Genomic DNA, 16,046 nt, shown 5'->3' on the forward strand with positions numbered 1-16,046 from the left:
TCTCAAACAGTCTCTCTATACAGAGTTAAACTGGCATGAATCCTCACTGAACACGTCTCAAAAGATGAGGCTCCAGAGCTTCTTCCAACTACCAACACAACAAGTGCACCAGTTTCCAGTGAGTTTTCAGCAGGCACTTTTCTCCCATCCTCCTTTATATCTTGTGAAGCCAGTGTTGGTGATGGTGTTGGTGAAAATGATGCATGTGACGTACTTCCTGTACCCTTCTTCTCACTGCCAACTCCGCACTCAACTATGACCACATTTACTGTAAATGTCTCGGCATTCCCAGTGGACGACATTTCAGTGCAATGTCACAATGACTATTTGTTTATTTTTTGAGCAACTTTTCATGTATGGAAATCAAAGGATGATAACCTCATGATTGTCTGAGCTATTCAGTTACCGAAAGATTCTGTCAACAGCTCTCTTCGAGCTTTTATCGATGAGGATGCATACTGTCAACTTTCATTCTATGCGACCGTCCACAGTCCTTCCCTTCCCCTCCTATTCATATCCTGCTCTCTTGTGCTGTTCATTCCCTATGCCAACTGACATGAATGAAAGATTACTTTGTGTCTTCCCTGATTGCCTCCCCAATACAATTCCCTTCTTCTTTTTCTCTTACACCATGCTTTGCACTCGCATGTTTTTTGGGTGGGGGTGGGGGGGGGGGGGGCTGTTATGCTTTGTGATCATGAAGTGAATAAAGTATATCATTACAATAAAGTGGTATTAAATGTTATGATTTTGCTGTAATATCGTTACTCACCACAAACTTTGAAACTGTAAGCAATCACTTAATTTTTGCTGTGGCTTATCATATTCCTGAAGTATTAAGAGCAAAGCAGTTATTATTCATAAAAGCAGATCTGAAAATATGATCACAATTGGAAAATACATTGAGGGTAAAGGGTAAGGAAGCTTCTCTTACAATACTTTTACAGATGGTATAAATCATGGTGAAAGGTTATGTGAACATTTGATAACTCAAAAGTATTCTCATCACAAAGTTCAATCAACCCCCGCCCCCCTGCCCCCCCCCCCCCACCACCACCTCAAAATGTAAACCTCCAGCTAGACCAGGATGGCAAACAAATTACAAATCCAGAAGAAGTATCCAGTGCTTGTAATACACATTTTTCAAATATTAGTGAACAATTACTTTGTGGTATAAAATCTTTCAATACAAGTTCTACCACATCACCAGCAAATTTAAATAGAAATCCTGAATCCCTATTTCTCCCCCCAACAACCATAAAGAAACTATACAAGCAATTAGTAAGTTAAGAGCAAAGTTTCCAACAGGGATGGACGAGATTCTGAATTATGTCATTAAAAATGCAGGTGATCTCATTACAGTACCATTAGCCCACATTTTCAACAGTTGATTTGCAACTGGAATCTTTCTTCCTGCTTAAAGATAGTGAAACTCAAGCCACTGTTCAAAAAGACTAAGAAAGAATACATAGCCAATTACAGACCTACTGCTTTGCTATCTGTATTTTTGAATATACTGGCAAAAATTTTTCATAAGAGGTTGCTAGATTTTCTAGAAGAGTGCAACATGTTATCCCCAGCCCAACATGGTTTGCAGAAAGCCTGATCAACAGAAACAGCAATATATGAATTTCTGAGTTAAGTGCTCCAAAAAGCTGATAATGGAGTACAAGTAACTTGCATATACCTTGATCTGTCTAATGCCTTTGACATCATAGATCATATCCCATTGCTGCCAAAATTGATAATATTGGTATCAGATGTTTACCTAACAACTGGCTTACATCATGTCTTACTGGTCCCAAGAGGAAAGTAGAAATACAATTTTAGAAAGATAATAAATCAACTGGACACTTTTATGATTACATAGAAGTAAAGTAAGTCATAATGCAAGGCTCAGTACTGGGTCCCATCCTAACCAAGCATTAACCTAACGGTGTCAGAGCACTATCCAGTTTGCAGATGACAAATGCATTTTAGTCAGTGGGAAGACACCAGAAATGTTACAGACAATACTATCTGAGACTTTAACTAGTGTAGTGAACTGGGTCAGCCAAACAAACGAATAATAAACAAAAGTAAAACAGTGGTGTTAATTTTTCACATGTAAAGAGAAACAGTGAACAGGATACAAAAATATGGATACAGACACAGACTGCAGGTGTTGCTAATAAAAAATTTCTGGGGATCTGACTCCAAGATAACCTTACGCGGGATACTTACACTGATAGCACACTCAAGGAACTAAATATCATATACTGTTTAATGAAAGTGATTGAAAACTCTTGTCATAAGGACTGTCCAATGACTATTATACTAATGTGAATTTATTCTGAAGTATGGGATCACTATCTGGGCTAACTTGCAATCCTGCCTAAAACTCTTCATGATGCAAAAAAAGGATACTGAGAATCATGGCTGGAATAAAAAAGAACAAATCCTGCAGACTGCAATTGAAAAGGGTGGGGATTCTTCCTCTTCCATGTTTTTACATCTGTGGAAGTGCAATGTTTATTAATAAATATGCAACAACAAATCCTAGTGTCCTCTTCAAAAATGAAAATCTGAATCAATATGACACAAGACAGAAAACCGACTTTCTCATATTCCAAGTAAAAACCAGTTTGTGCCAAAACGGACATTACATTACAAAAATTATTTAAAATAAGTTTCCAAAAGAAATTAAAGCAATAAATGATCTAAAAAGTGGTATTAAAAGAATATCTATTAATGCATTGCTTCTCTAGTCTGGAAGAGTTCCTCCAAAATCTTTGCGAGCCTAAGATAGTTAATATTACCTGCAGAAGCCATATACTGTATCACTTACAAAAATATTGTGTAATCATGACTATCTACCTGTAGCATGTAAAGACTGTAATGATTAGTATTAGTTCATTTATATTTTTATATTAATTTTTTAGCTAATGTGGTTTAATTATAAGACAGCTGAAAAAATGTATTCACTAATGTAAACATGAAGATATATTTACATTCACCTGTCCAGTATCTAATGTGCTGTACTGTACATGTAAGATTTAGTAGACCAAATAAATATAAATATAAATACAAAACCCCTCCCTCCTCCTGTCCAACTGCTTTCCATACCCCTATTGCTCTGTATATCAAACTGCATGCTCCCCTCTCTAACTTTAGATCATCACTTTATTTTAATGTTATCTGCTTGATGAAATTCAAATACCTTGCAAACAAGACCAAGTCCCCTTCTGCTTTTAGTTTTTGGAAAGATGTTACCAGGAATAATGAAAATCCAGAGCATCCCTTCTTCACCTGTGGTTAAATTTTGCTATTGGTATGCAATATTTTCTTTAACTCTCAAGACACTGTTAAAAAACTTTTCTTTTTATCTTTTTTTCTTTGCATTTAAACTCATCCATTACACTTGTAGTACTTAGTCAACCTTAGCAACTAAATATGGTTCATTGTTTTACATAAACCAGCCAGAATATTAGGAGTATACCTTTTCTATATATATGAGCATGCTTGTGTCATAGAGAGTGAATGTTGCAATATGAAACATCTTTAATGTATCTAAAAGCAGTATGCCTGGCTGGAGAAGACACTATTGCTTCCAGTCACACAGCTCATGAACACTGCTGTCCCTTCATGGTTGACATGTTTCCATTTTTACAGCAGGGCAATTGTACTACACTTGTTTCCAGGAGAACAATGATGAGTCCAAGTGATATTTTGTTCCCTAAATTTGTTATCTCTCATTCACTGAGCACCATTTCATAACTAACAAAGTACCACTTGCAAACTGTAGGAAAAGTGTTACCTGTGTGTGATCACCCGCTGTCATCAACCTACAATCCTGCAATAAGTACTTTTAAAACTAGTGATATTGTGGATTGCAACTGCTTCATGACAAAGGCTGATCAACATACAGGGTGGAGAAAAGCTGTGTCACAAAATTTTAAGCCTGGATAGCTGATGCCAGTAGGAACCAAAATTACTAGTGCTGTGTAGGTCAACAATGCACCAATTTTAAACTACAGAAACTTGGCACCACACACTCCAATTGGCTATGGGATTGCCCTGCTGCCACTCATCAGTTGATGGGCAGCGCTTTGGTTGTTGGTTCACACATACTCTTCAATGGCTGGGTAATTGGCAGAGGTGCTCATAAGACATGGCACCTGCGAGCACCAGACCTCACGCCACCAGAGTTATTCCTGTGGGGATTTTTCCAGGTTCTAGTTCACCAATCCAAATGTGAACCACCTAGAAATGAAGAGGAACTAAAGGATTGGATTCAACGTTCTACCGATCACATCAGGGCAATGCTATCAATCTTTGAAAGAGTTTGGCAAAACACTGTTCGACGTTGTCAAGCTTTTGTCGCGCCAGAGGGTCACCAGTTTGAGCACCTGCTTTAAATAAACAATGTCCTAGCTACAAAAAAGGCCCTTCACAGGGTCAATACAATTTGTAAAAGACTTACTGTACATGAACTAATAGCTGTTGATGAGCTTGTTCCTGGTGTGTATTATCATGAAACTACAATGGATGTGTCAGAATCCCAGCAGATTCACCCCAAGGCCCTCATAGTGGAAGACTGGTCCACTACCACCAAGTGTGCAGGCCACCTTTCATACATCACAATTTCTGGCAGGCAAAGCACTCACGACCATGCATTGCCCAGAGCATCTGGCAACTGGATAATCCCACGGTCAATCGGAGCACGTAGCGCCAAGTTTCTGTAGTTTAAAAATTGTGCGTTGTCAACTTACACAATGTTAGAAATTTTGGTTCCCACTGGCATCAGCTATCTGAGGTTAAAATTTCAGACACAATTTTCCTCCACTCTGTATTATTACACAGATGCAAATATTTTTCCGGCTGAAAAGTGTGTAAAGTCTTGTGGGCTTAATATTGTAATGTGATTGAATTCAAACATATCCAAATCTACAGAATTACCCTACAACTTACCTTAAAATGTTTCAAATAGTACAGTCAGCACTTAACTACAAAGAGGTATATGTTTTGTATATATATCTGAAGGGACGGAATGATATGATTGGATGAAAATGAAAATAACTGCAGAACATCCCAGACATTTGGGCCTGGTCCAGGAAGGGAAGAAAAGCTGAAGTACAACAAAATTAAAAAGTACACTGATATCTCAGTACAATCATGGTTAGCATTACAATAAATACCAGTAAAACTATGAAATTATTTATTCCTGACAGAAACCCTAATGTTGCCCTTTTAAATTAATTTCAGTTAAATGATAACTCTATGATAATAATAACTTCTCTTATAGTAACTTCTGCATTCACCCAACTCTCTCAAACTCTGGTTTCTTTAGCAATAGCTTTATCTCACATCTAAATGAATATGTAGCAACAGAAAATGTTTTGCTTGAGTACACTGAAGAAATTTATTGAAATAATCAGCAACCAGATGCATAAAAGAAATTTTATTTCCTTGACCATTCTTGGGCACTTAGAGCTCTTCCTCAAAAGGTTATAACTATTGCATTATCTGTGTGTGTCAACAATAGATTCATGGTCCAGTGACAAGTGGGGCTACAGGTGAGAAATTTGAGAACTAATCTCCAAAGAGCTGCAGCATGCTAGCAGGGAATCTGTCAGCAGAAACAAAACATGAAGGTTGTTTTTGCAGACAGGTTACCTGCTAGCAAGCTACTGACCTCATTGCAGCTACTTGGAGATAAGTTCTCAAATTTCTCATTCATCATACAATAAAATTAAAAGTTTAAAAAGTACAGTTAAATCTCACTACAATGATGGTTGATATTGTTGGACCATATTAATTACCCATACACATATTATTGCTAATGCTCGCATGTAATGCAATAGTTATAACCTTCTGAAGAAGGGTACTAAGTGCCTGAAACCAATTACGGAAATAAAATTTCTTTTATGCAACTGGTTGCTGATTATTTTGATGAATACAGCTATAGTCGCTGAAGATGGATAAAATGCTACACTGAAGAAAACAGACTACAGATAACTATGTGTAATGAAACTTCATAGGACAAATGAAGATAGAGTGGGGCACAGCAGAGACAATGTACTCATGCAAATCACTTCAGTATTTTTTAGACTTAATTTACCATTTTGTAAAATCTGCAATCACTTTGTAAAGAGAGTCCAATGTGATCACACAGTGATTAACCAGTATTTTAAATAACTGAAATGTAATTACCATATGAACTTATTTAGAAAGTGAATACTGTAATAACTCAAACTATTGGATTTCATTCTCCATATAACATGTGCATTAGTGTTTTCATGTTTTTTTTACTAAAATTTTTGATAATGTGTGGTAGAATATTCCTATTCACACAATTTTGCCAGAATTTTTTCTTTTAAGTTCAAAGTAAGTAGCTGCAAAACTCCCAAAATGATAATTACTTTATGTGTCTGGAAACATACATTATCTCTCTACTGATTTTTAAGTTTAATGTATTATCATATTGAAATTTCAATACAATGCTATAGCAGTACACTGCTACTACTAAAATATGTAAAAACCTAACAATGGAAACTCCAGGTGGGAACATCAACAATGTAGGAAAAGATAGATTGCTACTTACCTTAAAGATGACACGTCAGGTTGCAGAGAGGCACGATTAAAAGACACTCCACACACACACACACACACACACAAACACACACACACACACATACAAACAAGCACACCTCACACACACACACACACACACACACACACACACACACACACAAACACACACACATACAAACAAGCACACCTCACACACACACACACACACACACACACACACACATGACTACCAACATGCTGGAGTTGGCGGTCCTGTGTGTGTGAGGTTTGGTTACTTGCTTGCTGTGTGTATGTGTTTGTGTATGAATAATGTGTGGTGTGTCGCTTTTACTGTAGAAGGATGTGGTTGAAAGTTATATGAGAGTGTCTTTTAATTGTGCCTGTCTGCAAATGGTTGTGTCTTCTTTATGGTAAGTAGGAATTCTATCTTTTCCTACATTGTTCATTTACTACAAGTTAACTAGACAATAAATTTATTGGGTCACCTGCCTCAGGGGAGTCCACTGAGCAACATTTTTGAAGGATGAGATCAGGAGAAATTGTTGTGAAGTTACATTATGTTAAGACTACACGAATGTAGAACATTAGGTGTGTAGCCAAAAACTAGTAAACTGAACTAGAATTGCACACTAATTTACTACTAACAAATTTTGTAATTAGATGTGTAGCTATCACATCAAACATACAGTCAAAACTCACAAGTTTGTTTCCCAGGAATAATATAACATTGCTGTTATTTCTACTCTTAGCACAAGATATACGAAAATGTGTTAACAAAATACTCCAGAATGATGTTATTAAAGAAGCATGTTTACATAAATAAGATTGGTCTGTTCCAGTATATATAGGTACAAAAATGAGACACTTAGATTTCTGTAAGATGATATTTAAATAAATTATTTCATTACTTTTCTCAATTACAGACAATACAACAAATCTTAGTACTGCTTTGAATGAAAAATTGATGATCCCTGATAATCTGGAAGGGATGGCTGAAACTAAAGATAATTAACTACAATATGTGAGGCAGAGCTTCACATATAGGGACAATGAAAAGTAAATGAAGAAAAGTTGACATCATTATGAGCTGTGACTGATGTAAGATGAGTGGCTGATTGATACTCCACACATAAACTAACTACAACAGGCATAAAACAGCAACAGTAGGTCATGCTTAAAGACTCGGGGAGACCAATGACATGGACTCTAAAATACATCTATATATGTTTTTATATCAAATTTAGTAAGCAAAACAACACAGATTTCAAATGTTAATCATATAACAGTGGCAAAATCTGAGGCTCTGAGAGGAGTTAAAAAAAGAACTATACCTAATGACAGAAAACAGCATCACAGTCCACAAAAAGAAATTTCAACAAAGGGAGAGAGGGAGATCAGAGAAAGGAGCTCCACTCCACTTTGATCTACAGCTGCAAGGCTGCATTATTGGTGCATAGTGAATATAAATACAATTAATTTTGAATTTATTTTGTTTATGGAAGAAGTAAGAAAATCTAGCTGCCTGACACCTTACATACATTGCCTGATGTCTTCTGGTGTGTCTAGTACATCATAAAAACTTCATCACATACCAATTATATGAGATGGATTAGTAAATTTTTGTTAGAGAAAAGGCAAGTGAATCAAAATTATTTATGACAGGTTAATAAGTATATTTTTCTCAAGCTGACTAAGCATGCTCAAGGACAGGATTCATGACTTCAGCTTGAAACACCACACAACCAAAGAATGGCGTGCTTATAATACACATGTTCACAGAGAAGTACTTTGAATTTTACAAAAAAAAAATTAAAGTATAAAAAATAGTGCAACTAAAATTAATTTTCAAAAAAATTTTACTGAGTATAAATTTTAGTATAGTAGTTATGAAAAGTGATTAAATACACTGATGAGTCAGAACATTATAACCACATGCTTAATAGCTTGTTTGTCTGTCTCTGGAACAAATTACCAGGGATCTGACAGTTTATTGGTAGGCTTGTGGAGGTACGTTGCATTTGATGTCTACACACAGGTCATGCAATTCACTTTAATAATGGGCCAATGATTTGGGTACGTGATGATGGCGCCAGATAGCAACCGAGATGGGTTCCATAGGATTTATATTAGGCAAATTTGGTCACTGAGATATCAACAAGGTTTCACTGTGATGCTCCTCAAACTACTGTAGCACAGTTCTGGCTCCAAGATATCAACAATTATACTGAAGGAATGAAGGTGGTTTGCCACTCTCAGCATGTCTTCCAGTACCACCACAAGTCCCATGCAAGCACAGGAGAATGTCTCCCATAGCATAATACTGCTCTCACTAGCCTGTGACCATGGGATGTTGCACATTTCAAGCCACTGTTCACCTCAATGACAGTGTTTGTGGAGATGACTAGTGACCTAGTGTAGGAAAAATTGGATTTCACCCATAGACCCAACATCTTTCCATTAATCGACAGTCGAATACTGATGGTCCAGTACAGTCATAACTGATGATATAGTTGAATCATCATGTGAGCATGTAGGGACAGTCTGCTGTGGAGCCCCATGTTAAACAGTGTACAAATCACTGTGGTCTGAAACACTTGTGCATGCACTGGAGTTGTGCTCTTTTGGCAGAGATGCCACAGATCACCATCTGCCCAACTTTACAGAGCAGGCAAGCTCCCAAAGCTCATGTTCTGTGAAGAGTCATGGCGTAGTGGTAGTTTCATTGTCCTTCTGCCTCTTTCCACAATTGCTAATGACAGTTGCATGAGAACATTCAACCAGCTTCGCTGTTTTTGAGATACTTGTTCACAGGCTCTGTGTAATAATAATCTGCCCTTTGTCAAACTCACTTATCTCAATGGGTTTCCTCATTTTCAGCTCATATCTTTGTTAGGGTGACCTCCTGCTCGTGTGAGCTCCACTTACATACTTTCATTACTGTCACATGCGCACAGTGCCACCAGACAGAATCTAATGTCATGGTGGCAGTGGTAATAATGTTTCTGGTTATCAGTGTATATGTTGTTGACAATAACAAACAATAATTAAAATTAAAAACTCATGAGTCAGCTTTGTGGAAATAAAAATTTAAAAATCAAAAGTGTAAGTCCTTACCTGCACTAAATTGGAAATCAGCACAGGAAGCATCGACATTGGGTAACGTAGAATATTAAACAATGACAATGATACAAATGCTGTTTTTGAATCCAGCACATTCTCTTCCCTTGAAAGTATGAATGATGCAAAGGAGAGTAGAGATACCTAAACAGAACAGACAAAAACAAACTATCCGTTCATATTTTCTGGCATTATGTGAACACTGACTTCTTTTTTTACCTTTTTCTAAAGATCTCACGGCCCTGTTTTCAAATATCTAATCAAATAATTGAGCTCCAGGATTATTTTGTATCCATCATATATACAAAATTTCCTGAGTATAATACAGTCTGTATAACAATGAATTAAACACTGGCAATAAACCACTCCTATCTCTCCACATGGAAGCTGAAATGAATTTTATCTCTGAGAATTTCTTAATAACTGCAGAGTGTGCTCTATTATCTACAAATTCACTTTGTTGTATATCAACAAGAGCTGCAATTGTGGATGGCAAACCAAATTTTGAAAGGGAATGGTAAACATGGAGGAAGCAATATTCCAATCACTTTCAGTATGGTAAGTTATAGGCAAAAAGGGTGAACTTATTTGAATATAATTTTAATTATTTCAGTCATTATTTGTGAACCAGTAAATGATGCACATGAAAACAACTTTCTGAAAAGAGCTACAGTATGTTTCAGTTTAGAGTATTATGGATGTAACTGAAAAATGTAACTAGGTAAGTATTAAGATTATTTATCACACTGTGATGTAACTGCTATATGAGTAATATGTTGGACTCTTGAGTTTACTAAGGTAGGGAAAGTGTTTTAACCATTCCAGCCATTACCTACATTTAACTAACCACTCCTTATGAGTAACTGTAGTGCAGTATTCTATCAGAAAACCAATGAAAGAAATGTGTGTTATAATTTTTTCTCATTTTCCCACTCAAAACCCTAATCAAAAGCAAGTGCTACACATAACTAAAAAGTCCACATAACCACAGTCATCTCCATGTAACAAATATAAATTTGGGTGGTGTGAAAACAATTCCAAGACATATTCAGTGTCATGAGAAATCAAAAAGAGAAAGAAAGATTAAAACAAATAAAAAGCAAGTAAGACTACAGTGCAGACCCAGGATAAGAATGGTTCAGGCTCAACTGTACAACAAACATTACTAACATACGTAACAGTGGCATGCTGACCAGAGTTAGGCAAACAAATGCCTTCTCAGGATCCAGAATATTTTTATCATCCCATGTGACATATGTGGAAATGGTTTTAATGGATACCTACAACACATGTCATAAAAACATATAACAAACATTGTTCACATAACACTTCTGAAAATTGCAGCAAACCTGAACCAATAACCACAACACACAAAGGCATCCTCAAATTATGCAAATTGTTTTGCAGTTTTACTGTTCACAACTGTCATATTTAATAATTACATTTACAAATCACACTGTCTGGTTACTGACCACTTACTGGCTCTTTTAGTCAGAGTTCACATCATAAAAGTAATGTAAGAATTTATATACTCATAATGAGATGTTTATGAATTGTTTAGTTTCAAAATTTCCCATGTCTGCACAAGTGGATTCATTGATGGGTGGATCATTGAGTGAGTAAATCAATCAACCAAAAGGTCCCTAACATATGCTGTACAATCTTTGCATATACATTTAATTCATAGTTCTCTGTAGTATACCTTAGTTTACATTTGCAATGGGGCTCACTTAATTCTGATGGTACATGCCTGCTGTTATAGGTTTTCACAAACATGAATGTACACATTTTTCAAAAACTGATACCAATCCACAGATAGTTCTTGTTAACATGGTAACTACAAAGAGTGTCAGTCTTTAACTTTTACACAGATTAATACGGCATCATTCACAAATTCAAAAAACGTATACAAGTTTTTACCAAATAATTTCATGCTTAGTTAGAGTGTGTGGTAGCCTCCATGCAACCCATACACATGCCTTCTGTGATCCACAAATGAATCATCTGAATGGGATGGAAATCGGTAGATTGACAGAGTTGTTGGACGTCCTCCTGAGAGATATCATGCTTAATGTCATCCAAATGCCATGTTAGATCAGCAGAATCTCAAGATGATTGGAGGGCTCTGCCTATAATGCTCCAAAAGTTCTCAATTTGGGAGAGAACCAGTGAACTTGATGGCCAAGTTAGGGTTTGGCAAGCACAAAGACAAGCAGTAGAAACTTGACATTTTATTGGTGGGCATTATCTTGCTGAAATGTAAACCCAGGATGGCTTGCCATGAAGAGCATGAAAATGGGCACAGAATAGCACCAAGGTGCAACCATACTGTAAGTGTGTCACAGATGACAACCAAAGAGGTCCTGCTGTGAAAAAAATTGGCATCTCAATCCAGCACTCCTGGTCGTCAGACCCTATGGCACATGATAGTCAGGTTTGTATCCCACCACTGACTGGCGCACCTCCACAAGTCTTCCGCCTGGAGTCTCATTGACTTCAATAGAATTGTCTTCAGTGATGAGTCCCACTTTGAATTATGACTTGATGACCAATGAAGAGGTGTTAGGGACACAATGGATGGTAGTGGGATGCCAACCTGATTGTCACCTGCCATATGGCCTGACCACCAGGAATGTCAGTCAGGGGTGCCATTATTTTTCATAGCAAGATCCCACTGGTTGTCATCCACAGCACACTTACAGAACAATGGTACATAGACAGTATTCTACACCTCACTTTGTTACCCTTCATGGCAAGCCATCCTGGGCTTACATTTCAGCAAGATTAAGCCTGTCCACACATGGCAAAAGTTTCTACTGCTTGTCTTTGAACTTGCCAAACCCTACTTTGACCAGCGAGATTGCCAGATCTCTCCCCAATCGAGAATTTTTGCAGCATTATTTTGACAATTTGACATACCATTTGGACAGAATATAGCACAATGTTGCTCAGAAAGACATCCAACAACTCTGTCAATCAATACTAAAGTGGATAACTGCTTGCATTAGGGCAAGAGGTGGACCAATGTGTTATTTACTTCTTCTGTTAATGAAGCTCTTTCTCTCAAATAAATCATCCAATTTTTCTGAAACTGTAATCCTTTGTTTGTCTTTACATATGCATCACATCTGCTGATTTCCATCCCGTTTGAATAAGTCCTTCTTGGTGCATCATGTTTTTTTAAAAATATATATGTGTATAGAATGTCTAATTTTTTAGTTAAAATTTATCTGATCTCACAAGTAAATTAAATATGTTGCCTTACCAAGAAAGGAGCAAAGTACCATACAAATGATGTTACTGCAGTGAGATATGCCAATTGCTTCAGTACTTTTATTTCTTTGTTTCTTATTCTTGAAACCTCTTTTTCAAATGATGGCTCCCAAGCATACAATTTTAAGACTTTCATGCCATTTAGAACTTCATTCATAACTTTAACCCTTTCATCTTTATATTTCATTTGTCGCATCTGAAGTGTTTTCACTCTGTTTACTATACATGCATTAATCGGTATCACAATTATCATGACAGCCAGACCAGCAAGCACAGATGGACCTGTATTCAGAAATCAAATATTATATTTCAATTTAAGTAACTTTAAAATTGTTTACAAACATCACTAGTCTACCACCATAATGAAATTTGGAAGGAAAACGTATACAAACAGAAAGATCAAGATACATTGTAATGACCTGTGATCTTTATAGATTCAGCACAGTGCAGTTAATCATACTTTACAATAAATCCATACAGAAAAAACATAAGTGTAACATCTCAACAACATGTAGGTTTGAGAGTGGTTGACTTTAGAAATCAACAATGGCTTTATTGAGAGATTTATTTCAATGTCTACATGAAGATCACTAGGGAAACTTCCATTTGACTGGTGCACTCCTGAGGCTTCCATACTTAAGTCATTTATTTTTTGAGAACGTATTAAATAATTTAGTACACTAGCTGATAACAGGTCAAAAGATGTTTAATTTGTTGATAATATAGGTACAACTACTACAGATTCAGATCATAAACTGAAAAATGATGTACATAATATATTAGTGGGAATGAGTTCCTGGTTCATGTCTAGGATGCTGACTCCACTGAAATTAAGCACAATATGGTCAGTCTCCAACATATGATTCTGTTTGGAGTGACATTACTCCATTACAATTGTTGCATTATAAGTGCAGTTGATCACAAAAAAATTACAGAATTGAGAGTAGATGGAAATCTCACATGGAAGGTAAATATTCACAGCTTGGTTGCAGCTATGTTTTGAAGCAGAGTATTGTCCATTATTGATTTTAATCCAGTCGTGGACTTGCTTCACATACTTCCATTCTATTCTGTCCAAAGTGCAGCATATGGGGTAACTCTTGAGGGTAAAAAGAATTTTCTTAGTTTAGAAGTTTTGGCCTACTGTCTGAGACAAGTGTGTTAATTCATAAGTCTCATATAACTATGATTAATTTCTCACTCTGTTATGAACAAGAGCAACATTCAGATAATGTTGGTTTTGTGAAGATGACACAGGAATTCTTCCTGGTCCACTTATTCACAACTGGATGATAAATGTGAACATGCAAAAGCTGCACAAACAGCAGGCAGTTCCAAACAAGTTTATGTACTCATCAAATAATGGACTTATAAATGATAGGAGCTATGATAAAATACAGGCCTAGTCATCTTGTTTTACATTTTACTATGAAAGTATACTATAGCAAGAAATTATCTATACCAATAATAAATCTGTAAAACTGTCATGTATGTCCATTTGTCTTTGAACATCTAATCTCCAAAACTACTAGAAGAATTTTCATAGGGCTTTCACAGGTAGCTTGAACATAGTTTTGAGCAATGTATAGGGTTTATTTCATGAAAATCAGATTATGGATGAAAAAGATATCCATACATATTATTAAAATGTTTGTATGTATCTGGGTTCGACATCTCCGAAACTACCGGACTGATTTCAGTCAAACTTGGTACACTTATCACTTACTGTCTGGAAAGAATAAATGTGGAGGTAAGAACCACCTACCTAGTAAAGAAGTGGAGGAGGGTATGAAGAAGATATGTATGCCATTTTTATTCAAGTATTTGAGGACAAGAGTGACTTGCAACCACATCAGACATGATGTTTTAATTTATTCCTTCTTTATTACTAACAGTATTTGAAAAAAATGCAGACCGTGTATTCAGAATATACCTGCAAAATTATGACATTGTCTGACACATAGCTCAGGATATGTGACATCATAAATACTGAGAGACGTAAAAAACTGTCGCATTGTGGATGACATTTAAATTTATTATTGCTAACTTGCTGAACCGATTTTGATTAAATTTGGTAATGAGATAGCTTGAACCCTGTGAAAAACATAAGCTACTTTAGAAAGTGTGTAGTACAAGATATTTATTGATTTGAAGAATGTTACATTAATTATAGAAAAATATTTACTTTTTGTAACACTGTTTACTCTTTGAATTGTGAACTTTATCATCTTTGTAAATGCTTTTATTGGTTATTATGTGCTAAGTGACATGATTCAAAATAATGAATAGAATGCTTATACCATCTTCATTGTATTTAATCCATACTTCAGTGTGTTTAATCCATACTTCCATACTACCTCAATAGCATGATACATAGATATGCATTCCTGCCTATGCCCATCTGTACGCACTGCTCAGCAGCTATGCTGCACATTCTGGTGCATTGTGTGTTGGAACAGCTTGGGAGGGGGGAAGAGAGGGGAGTACATCATGAGCTATGCTTACTCGCCAGGCAGACAAGCAAGGGCAGCTGATGTATTGCACATGCAGTAGGTTACTTACTCACCATTACTCATCATAACAAAACAACTGATAGGCGAGTGCAGCCATGGGTAACAGCTAATAGCATATAAAGTTTTTATTCCAGATCAATACACTACATGTAGTAAACTACATGGGTTGCTATTTGTACATAATCATGAGGATAACATTTGTACTATAGTGATATGAGCCTCTCAGAGCACTTCTCACAAATGTATCTACCATTTATCATTGATCAACATGAAACTTATGGATTAGAATAGCACTTAACAAAATAAATTAATGGAATTTTTGTTTATGTAGTTATATGTTAATTCTCTTAGATTAATTTTCTTCATTTTAGTTTTGAAAGATTTATTTCATGTAAGCACAACACATGTAATGGTAACTGGCAATGGCCACATTTACTGGATACTGAGTCACCTGACTGCTCTATTTTACACCAGTCCAAAGGTTGTATTATGGGTTATGTACATTGCTGCTTTCCAGGACTCCATTAATTTCTTATTATTCAGTGTTAGACCTCAATCTAAAAGCAGAAA

General features: G+C 36.1%; 1 protein-coding gene across 1 annotated transcript in view; it reads right to left on the reverse strand.

The window, feature by feature from the left end:
- The window catches only part of LOC126092472 (multidrug resistance-associated protein 1-like), a 409,434-nt gene that overhangs the window by 216,027 nt on the left and 177,361 nt on the right, over positions 1 to 16,046 (reverse strand). Inside the window, exons 12-13 of the mRNA XM_049908086.1 lie at positions 12,956 to 13,245; positions 9,688 to 9,834 (exon numbers count right to left, since the gene is read on the reverse strand). Coding sequence (XP_049764043.1) covers positions 9,688 to 9,834; positions 12,956 to 13,245 — 437 coding nt within the window. The remainder of the gene's footprint in view (positions 1 to 9,687; positions 9,835 to 12,955; positions 13,246 to 16,046) is intronic.

Source organism: Schistocerca cancellata, chromosome 7, assembly GCF_023864275.1.
Source record: "Schistocerca cancellata isolate TAMUIC-IGC-003103 chromosome 7, iqSchCanc2.1, whole genome shotgun sequence".
Taxonomy (NCBI): Eukaryota; Metazoa; Arthropoda; class Insecta; order Orthoptera; family Acrididae; genus Schistocerca; species Schistocerca cancellata.